We start from the raw sequence: 9,740 nt of genomic DNA on the forward strand, positions 1-9,740 counted from the left end.
ATTTTGACTAAGTTTTAAACATAAATATAATTTATTAAATTAAGTTTTGTTTAGCTCAATATTTTCTTAATCATTATTATTATTAAAGGAAAGGAAGTAATTAATAAAATTACAAAAATATAAAATAAATAATTAAATATATGAAAATAATAATATAAAACAAAAATACACACACGTTTATATCCATAATAATTAATAATTTCAGAACTGAGTAATTTATTTGAAAACAAATTCTCATAGAAGGGTAATTAAGTCATTGTACATTTTTCCTTGATTTTATCCCAATTTTTTCATCCACTAATAATGTTTTTCCGTATATAATCTGGTCGGTGAGAATAAGGGTATTTTGGTCATATCATAATACCTATCTACGTTTTACTACCATTTAATAAAATTATGATAAAAAAAATTATATAATTTACCATGGTAAAAATTATTAATAAAAAAATACCACACTTTATTATAAGTTATTTGAAAAAAGGAAAAATAATTATATTTAAATTTAATAACAAATTCGAGTTCCATTAATTCACCTAAACTATTCCATCCAACATAAACCTATAGAATAAATTAATTTTATTATTTTTGTTATTACGACGGAATCATAAATATCGTGTTTAATTATATTTAATTTTATATATTTATATTTATTGATGGTAGTCGGAGTATTTTAAATGTGAAAAAATTAATAATTTAGGGCAATAAAGAAAATGTTGAATTTAGAAATTTAGGGGTAAGTTGGTTTGGTGGTGGAGTCTATATTAGTCAAAGTCAACCAATTGGAAGCAGCCAAACATGAAATAGTTACTTGTACCAACTTCCAACTTTTATAGCATTTTTTTATAAATAAATATAATGGAATAATAACTATATATTATATATTATATAATATATAGTTATTGTTATCAAACCTTTTTTTTTCTTTTTTTGATAATGACTCTTTTTTAGAAAAATGTGATAATGATATTTTAAATATCACAAATAAGTAAAAAAAAAAATGTTTTAATAAAAATTTAAATAAAATTAAATTATTTTAAAATGGATCATGTACTAATAAAAATTTACGTTCCTACAAATTCAAACACTGATCTAAGTGGACGATGTTTTATTTTTTATGATAGATTTTAATATTTTTTTAATTAACATGATTCACGAAAAAAAGGAAAAATAAAAAATAAGTAAAAATAAAGAGACTAAATTGGTTAAAAATGCATTTTTAACCAATAATAAGAATAAAACAAGTGATTATGTGGCAAAATCTCAGGCGTTGATATCTATGACGTGGCAGAAGCTCACGCGTTGATATCTGATCTTGAAGGAAATACACGGAAGTAGCCAACTAGCCACGGCCATGCAATAATTGAATTCTGACAGACAGCTTGTAATTGGTATACAATTTCAGGTACACCTAAAAACTGTCGCACCCAACTTTGTTGGATACTGTTTTAATTTATATTTTCGAATCAATCGTCATATTATTTTTTTAATTATTTAAAAAAATCACGTATTAGTAACTAAATCTCATGAAATTTAAATATAAAACATTTACAAGTCGCATCTCATCATTAATATCCGTTACAATCGTTAAATATTGGTTAGATTAACCCGACTAATTTAAAGACTTCTATTATATGAGAGATTGAGAGAATGTAATACCGGTATAGACAGTCGTAGAAGAACGTTGGACCCCTTGTATGAAAACTCTCGAGCTTGGAAAGGGAAATGGATAAAATTTGGAGAGTTTGATGGTATTTATATATGTATGTGTGCAAGAAATTAAGGATAAGGTTGATGAATGTATAAAGAGTGTAATGCATATCCTATTCACATGTCATGTTTGTTCAAAGAAGATATGTGCTACACGTACCTAACACAAACTATCCAAGATTGGTCAATTGGGTTTCGTAGAACTTTAACTATTGAAGAAAAATATAGTGGTGGTCCGACGCTATAACGTTCTAATTCTTAAGGAAGGTCGTAGGAATATACGTTAGAGACGCTATTTTTATTGGTATAAGGCTATTGTAGAGGCTTGTTGTTACTATCAAGTGATATCAGAGTCGTGCTCTTATTTTATGAGTCTTGAAAGTGTAGACATAAGTTCGATGGTGTGCTTCAAGTGGTCATATCACTTGGCCCTGTATATGTTAGGTCAATCTATTGCGTTTGTAGCTATGACAACGAACTTTTGTGAGAGAGAAATAATGTTTTTCTTGTAGGTTCGAGAGACTTTTATTTGTTGTTTATCTTAAGCTATTCGATTGTGATATTTAGAAGTCAATAGCTTTTGTTGGAATATAAAGCCGAGTGTTTCTTGTACTCTTCTATTATAATTGAACGTTGTCCCGAGTCTGGGACAAACTAGCATAAGTTCTGTCGTTCTCGTAAAACTTAATCACTTGAATTACGTCTTCTCGAAGGAGCCTAAAGACTTCATATTTTATAAGTCTCATTTTAAACTTATTTAGAAGTCTGGGAAGATTTCAACTTTTTGACTTTTGTTTAGATTGATTTTTTAAAATGAAATATATATATAATATATATATATATATATATATATATATATAAAAAAGAGTGAAATACATTGAAATAGTAAATTTCGTAAATAAAATTTATTAATTTTGTATTAAAAATTAGATATCAATTCACACAATGTCAATACACGTGATTGTTGAAATTATGTAATGACCCCAACTTCTTTTCTAAACTTGTGACTTTATATGTTGACAACCGACCCAAATTAAACATCGATGTCCATAATCTAAAATGTTTTGTTTCTGAGATTATGTGACCCTACAACTTTCTTATTAATTTATCTTAACTGCTACATCAACACATTTGGAATTGTTTATATATAGAGAGAGTGTTTGATTGGAAAAATCTTTTAAGCCAAGTTAAAATTTCGGATTGGTTGGGTTAGTGATTAGAGCAGCGGAATAGACTTCACAACCCGACCCAATTCAACCCTTTTATTTTTAGATTGGATTGTTAAATTATTTTTTAATTATTTAATAAAAATACATTTATCTGAAATACGTGTTCAATTAATAACTAAGTTAGATAGGTTAAATATTATTAAATAATAAATTTAAGAAGTGGGATTTTCAATTTAAAATATAGTAATTTGAAAATTGAGAGGTTACTTCATTTGACGGCAATGTTTAAAATAATGGGTAAATGAATAAATTCGGTGGGACAAAATTAACTTTTCAAGTCAACGTTAGTCAATTTCCATTGACTTGGTTGACTTAGTTTTCTTGCGTTGACTCTGCCATGAATTTGTTAGGTTAAATTACAAATGAAAGAAAGTTTGAATTTAGACTATTATTTTTTTTAAGTGTATTTTTTAGATTATTATTATTATTAAAGTTAAGAGTATTTTTATTAATTTAATTTAAACTAAATTGAGAATCAAGTTTTAAATAAGAAGTTTAGATATTATTGTCCATCTAAAAGTATAGTTAGACACTATTATATGTACATCAATGAAATAGGGCCGTCGAAAACTTTGGCATCTATTGCCATAGATCTAAAAACACTACAAGAACTTTGGCACGGTAGGTACCCCGATCTATCGCGCACGAAAGTCTTCAGGTGTTTAATGAAAGTTAGATCCAAAGGTTAAGAAATGTGTATTTTTAGATATCCTAAGAGTATTAAAAGATAAAAGTTTTGATTTTAGAACCAAATAGTGTCGAAATTCTTATCAATCTAGAAGTGGTTTTAAATTTTCAAGAGAAAACTATTAAGTGTGCATTGATGTCAAACGTCTTAATTTTTTTTATTGAGCTAAAGAGGCGGGACAAATTTACTAATTAAATTAAAATTCTAACCATATAAACTACCTACATGTAGCATCCCAAACCCACAGGAATTAGATATTTGTCTAGCATTGTCAACCTTTGGATTTTAAAATGTTATTAACACATTTACATGTTTCGTTTCTTCTCCAAACAGTCAAGATGGCCGAGTTGGTCTAAGGCGCCAGTTTCAGGTACTGGTCCGAAAGGGCATGGGTTCGAATCCCATTCTTGACAAGATTTTTATGTGCTAGTGCTATCGGTGGCATATAACTAATTATATAAAATACTGTCTCAAATTAGTTGTTGATTGGGCCTTGGGCCTTGGGCCGCGGAAGGCAGAGGAACGGCCCAATGACATCATCAAACTAACAAAAAAAAAAAAAAGACAACTGTAATGTAATATTGTGAACCCGAGGGCGGCGCGGGTGACTTCACCTTGTCGTCACGCGCCTTCCGCAATCCCATGCTAATCTCTCGAACCACGCGCTCTTTATATTCTCACGCTAAATTACAAATTCTTAAAAAAAAAAAAATTATTCATCACACGCATTTCTCGTTTCCCTATGTTTTTAAAATTCTAACACTCACTAAAGTCAACTCAGTGGGGCCTCCAACTGAACCCGGTTCGGTTCGATCCAGTTCTACTTTATTTTTTTTACTTATTTGGGTAAATGTAATAAATAAGATAGAGAAGGTATGATTTGATGTTAAAGAGAGAGAGAGAGTAGTCTCAAAATCCGAGCATGATGTGTCAAAATCCCATTGCATCAATCTCTCCAAACTTCTTTTGATGGCGATGGACTGAATGGACGGATGGGATTGATGAATGCATTTTTTTCATTTCCTAATTTATCCCCATAAATATTTAATATTTAAATTTTACGAAGGTTTAATTATTTACGTAATATGTATCGTAAATAAGAATTTCTTTTAATAATTAAAAAAATAACCGATAACACAATCCAACCCAACTCGTGAGTTAATTTGAGTTGTGAAATTTATTTAGATTGCTCGAGGTCACCAACTTAAAATTTTTAGTTGGTTCTAAAGATGTTTCAAACCACCTGGTTGTTAGTGAGTCTCACATTAGTTAATTTAGTAGAAGACTATGGGTTTATAAAATACTATCTCCATTTGTATGAGGTCTTTTGGAAAACCCAAAGCAAACTCATAAGAATTAGTCGTGATTCCTAACATGGTATTAGAGTCATGCCCTAAACTTTGTCATGTCAATAGAATCCTCAAATATCGAACAAAGAATTGTGAGCCTCGAAGTTGTAGTCAAAAGTGACTAAAGTGTCGAACAAAGAGTGTACTTTGTTCGAGCGCTCCAGAGAAATGGAGCTCCATGAGCTTCAGGGGATGTTTATAGTGTACTTTGTATCGTGGGTCTATGCTCAAAATAGACAATCTCATACCATCGTGGAGATTCGTGATTCTTAACACTAATACTAAGTACACTATAATAACTATAGTCTCATAAAATTTGAATATCAACACATTCATCGCATCACTAATATTTGTTACAAACATAAAATTATCATAATTTCAATAATAATTAAGGGTATAAATCCTATTTTTTGATTGATCGAGTTGACTAGACAAAAAAGAAACTCGAACGGACAACAATATCGAATATTTCTAGAAGTGTAGTTTAATAGATTAATATAATTAAATGTTTATTTATGTATTTATGTAAGGAAGAAAAAATGTTGTCTTTATTGTTTACTTATTTTTTTACCAGCTCAAATCACATCATATTATTACGTGGAAGTCACAAAATTAAATTGCATTAAATCCACTTACCCAACAACATTTATAAACTATAATGTAAAATTAAATGTGATTTCAATTTTGTCTTATCATTCAGACTTTATAATATTGTTATTTTAATCACGAAATTCATGAATTATATTTTTTAAAAGTATTTTATTTTTATCCGACATAAAATAAAATATAATATTAAAATATTAATTAAATGATTTCAATGTGCTGACAGGAAAGAGATTTTAAAACAGCTTTATTGATACAATGCTGAAAATGAAGCCCTTATTTCTCTCTCTTGCTTTTTTCCTACTTTATAGTATTGTACACCTTGACCATAAGTGCTCGTGACTTTGCTTTGGCCTTCCTAAAAGTCTTCATACTGATGAAGAGTGTATTCTTTGATTATAAACTTATGACCATTTCCTAAATTAACGGATGTGGGACACTTTCATCTAACAAATACTATATTAGCTATGGTTAAAGAAACCAATTAATTAAGTTAGAATTAGTAGACAAACTTGGTTGACGAACATAGTTTATGCCACTAGCAACTTGTCGAGCATTTGACAAACTCACACTATCTATTTCAAACCGACATGACCAATAATATGTGATCGATCTAAAAAACTACGGTTAGATACGATTTTACTTCTCCTCCATACTACCAAGATTAGTTTCCACTTGAGAAGACAACAATGATAATGAGCTTCACTTCAAAACTCACCTTTATTCTTTTTATATTGAAATCATTCTTCTAATTAGGTGAATAACAATCCTTTGAATCTAATATAACAACAATATGTGCAATATTCTTTCGTAACACAAAATCACTTCAACTAAGAATTGAAGTAATTAAGAGTTGAAAATCCACCCATTTGGGTTTCTTAATTCATCACTTTTTTTTTTTAAAAAAAAAAAAACAAAAACAAAATGTTGGTTCGTGATGGGTTTCGTTTGATTTTCTTCACTGACATAGGAATACCTGCACACTTCCTCACGCACGCATACATACTCAAATCAGAACACCTCCCCACTCCCCCCACCCCCCTGACGCATACACATCGCCATCCCTCCCCCCTCCCCCTCTCTGAACACACACAACACGACACACCCCCATTTTACCACTCTTTTTATTCCCCATTCTTCCACTTCCACACATTTTTCATCTGGGTTTTCGCCCTTCTCTTCTGGGTATCCCTTCAATTCCTTCCCCACTTCCAAATTCCCCTCCTTTTTTCCTTTCCCCAATGGACGTTTCTCCATTTTCCCATTACGACGACAGCCACCACCTTCCCCCCGGATTCCGCTTCCACCCCACCGACGAGGAGCTCATCACCTACTACCTCCTCAAGAAAGTTCTCGACAGCACCTTCACCGGCCGAGCCATCGCCGAAGTCGACCTCAACAAGTGCGAGCCATGGGAGCTTCCCGGTAAGCCCATACCTCACCCACTCGATTCTTCTCCAAACCACTAATTAATTCTCTCTACCCATTGCAGAGAAAGCTAAGATGGGAGAGAAGGAATGGTATTTCTTCAGCCTTCGAGACCGGAAGTATCCAACCGGTTTAAGAACGAACCGGGCCACGGAAGCCGGGTACTGGAAAGCCACCGGAAAAGACAGGGAAATTTACAGTGCGAAAACGTATTCATTGGTGGGGATGAAGAAGACATTGGTGTTTTATAGAGGAAGAGCTCCTAAAGGAGAAAAAAGCAACTGGGTTATGCATGAATATCGGCTTGAAGGCAATTTTGCTTACCATTATCTCTCTAGAACCTCCAAGGTACGAACTTTTTCTTAACCCACAAACCCTAACTATGAACACTCCAAGAACTTTGTAGCTCTTCTTATTTGATCTTTTCCCTGTCGCTCTTGTTAATGATTTCCTGTTTTTAGGCTTATTTTTTCTTTAATGGGTATGCCGTCGTTTTTGTAATCATGGCCTCCTTGTACCAAAAATTTCAATTTTTTTTTTTTTTTTTTTTTTTTTTTTTTTTTTTTTGTTCAAGTTAGGGTTTTTATATAGTTTAATTAGTTCATTAACGAACACCACTCTCCACGCTGTATGATATTGTCCACTTTGAACTTAAGCTCTCGTGGCTTTGCTTTGGGCTTCTCCAAAAGGTCTCAAATCAAGAGACCTTGGCTTTCATCATTCATCAACTTAAACATTGTTAGTTGAACACGACTCTCTACAATGGTGCGATATTGTCCACCAAGCATAAGCTCTTGTGTCTTTGTTTTGGGCGCTTCTAGAAGGCTTCACACCAATTTGAAATAGTATTCCTTCATTATAAACTCATGATCATTTCCTAAATTAGCTGACGTGGTACTTTCATCTAACAAACATGACGATGGAGTATTAATTATTAAGAAGGGGAGTAATCACACGTTGACTAATTAAGAATAAGATCATTAATTCGAAGTAAGGAATATTATCTCAATTAGATTATGGGGCGATTTTAGAATCTTTTTTTGAAGGATGATTATTTTAGTAATTGAATTCCTAGAAAGAAACGAAGCCCAAGATTAAAAAAATTATAATATGGGCTAGATTTTGAGTAGTTTAATTAGTATAGTAAGCATTTTAAAATAAATTATTATTAATTTTGGATGATTTTATGTATGAAATTTGAAAATTTTAATGTATTTGAGTTTGGTCGGATTTTGATTATGTTCTATTGTAATGCAGGATGAGTGGGTGATTTCGAGGGTGTTTCAGAAGAGTGGCGCCGGCAGTGGAGGTGGCGGAGCCACCTCGGGCAACGGCGGTGGTTCAAAGAAAGCTCGGTTTGTTCCCGGTTCAGTTAACGTCTACCCAGAACCAAGTTCGCCGTCCTCGGTGTCTCTCCCGCCACTTCTCGACTCGTCACTTTACTCCGCTCCGGCCACCATTTCGACGGCGTCTGGTAACATACCCGACCGTGACAGCCGCTCGTACAACAGCCCAGCAGCAAGAGAGCACGTGTCCTGTTTCTCCACCACAACCGGCGGCAGCTTAAACATCCCAAATTACGATTTTGCCCCTCTACCGCCACTCGCCGCCGCCGACCCATCTACCCGCTTCCACCGAAACATTGGCCTGTCGGCGTTCCCAAGTCTGCGGAGCCTGCAAGAGAATCTCCAACTTCCATTCTTCTACTCGCCGGTCAACCTTCCTTCTCCAACGACGGCGGTCCACCACGGCAATATCTCATCAGCCGATGTCGGCGCTTGCAGCTCAGCCGGAAATTGGGCCGTCTCCGACGAAACAAGATTCATGAACTCCACTGAACTCGACTGCATGTGGTCGTATTGATTAAGCCAGGAAATTTCTCTGTTCTTCAGAATTTATAAGCTCTGTTTATTTTAGTTTCCAAAAAATGCATCTTTAAATGAATTCAGCTTTCTGTTTATGATTATGAAGTTTTGGCCGACCCACTACTAGCAGATATTGTCTTATTTGAACTTTCCTTTTCGAACTTTTCTCAAAATTTTTAAAATGGGTCTGCTAAGGAAGGGAAAAGTTTCTACTGCTTCGTTTTTCTCCTCAAACAATGTGGGATATCACAATCCACCATTCAGGGGCTACCCTTCAGGGCTGAGTGTCTTTGTGGCAACTCGATTCTTTCTTTCATCGATGTGGGACCCCACCAAATCCACCCTTTTTGGGGCCCACGTGTCTTCATTGCCACACTGACTCGTGTCTACCCTTTGTGGAGTAGCTTCTTGCACATCTTCTAATGTTGGGCTTTGATACTATTTGTAACGGCCTAGGTCCATCACTAGTAGATATTGTCCTCTCTCTGGGTATCTCTTTAGACTTCTGCGTAACGGTATTTTGTTCTACCCTCCAATTAATGATGCCGAGTCGAACGAACAACAAAAAGAAAGGGACAGTGAGTGTTGATGGGTGTGTGTTTTTTTGAAGTAATTAATGAAAGAACTTGATTTGGGAGAGAAGAGGAAAATCCATATATGTAGGAAGCAGGAAAGGTTGTGTGAGATTAGAAAGCTACCTGTCTGCTACTCTGTGTGTCGTCTTCTTCCTCATTTATTAAATTGTTCTCTATCTTCAGAAGTTACCTTCCTGCTCCTTCTGCCAAAGTTTTCACCCCTTTTTTTTGCTTTTTTAACTTTTTCTTTTTCAGTAATAAATATGCAATCTTTGTTTGTTTTCCATTGGATATAA

At 33.5% G+C, this 9,740-nt stretch overlaps 1 protein-coding gene and 1 non-coding gene across 2 annotated transcripts; both read left to right on the plus strand.

Annotated features, from left to right (window-relative positions):
- Positions 1-3,956: 3,956 nt before the first annotated feature.
- Positions 3,957-4,037, plus strand: TRNAL-CAG (transfer RNA leucine (anticodon CAG)). Its single transcript has one exon. It is a non-coding gene; the product is annotated as a tRNA-Leu (tRNA).
- Positions 4,038-6,636: 2,599 nt separating this feature from the next.
- Positions 6,637-8,964, plus strand: LOC111789288 (protein CUP-SHAPED COTYLEDON 2-like). Its single transcript, XM_023670007.2, has 3 exons — positions 6,637-7,001; positions 7,069-7,352; positions 8,262-8,964. The coding sequence occupies exons 1-3, from the start codon at positions 6,818-6,820 to the stop codon at positions 8,865-8,867; spliced, it is 1,074 nt and encodes a 357-aa protein (XP_023525775.2). The 5' UTR covers positions 6,637-6,817; the 3' UTR covers positions 8,868-8,964.
- Positions 8,965-9,740: the final 776 nt, after the last annotated feature.

Source organism: Cucurbita pepo, chromosome 2 (genome assembly GCF_057944985.1).
Source record: "Cucurbita pepo subsp. pepo isolate OVF chromosome 2, ASM5794498v1, whole genome shotgun sequence".
In the NCBI taxonomy this organism is placed as follows: domain Eukaryota; kingdom Viridiplantae; phylum Streptophyta; class Magnoliopsida; order Cucurbitales; family Cucurbitaceae; genus Cucurbita; species Cucurbita pepo.

Excerpts from the sequence above, each read along its gene's own strand:
- LOC111789288 (XM_023670007.2), top strand. The coding sequence starts at position 6,818 with ATGGACGTTTCTCCATTTTCCCATTACGACGACAGCCACCACCTTCCC. Across the intron at positions 7,002-7,068 it reads CGAGCCATGGGAGCTTCCCG|AGAAAGCTAAGATGGGAGAG; the intron begins GTAAGCCCATAC and ends TACCCATTGCAG. Across the intron at positions 7,353-8,261 it reads ATCTCTCTAGAACCTCCAAG|GATGAGTGGGTGATTTCGAG; the intron begins GTACGAACTTTT and ends ATTGTAATGCAG.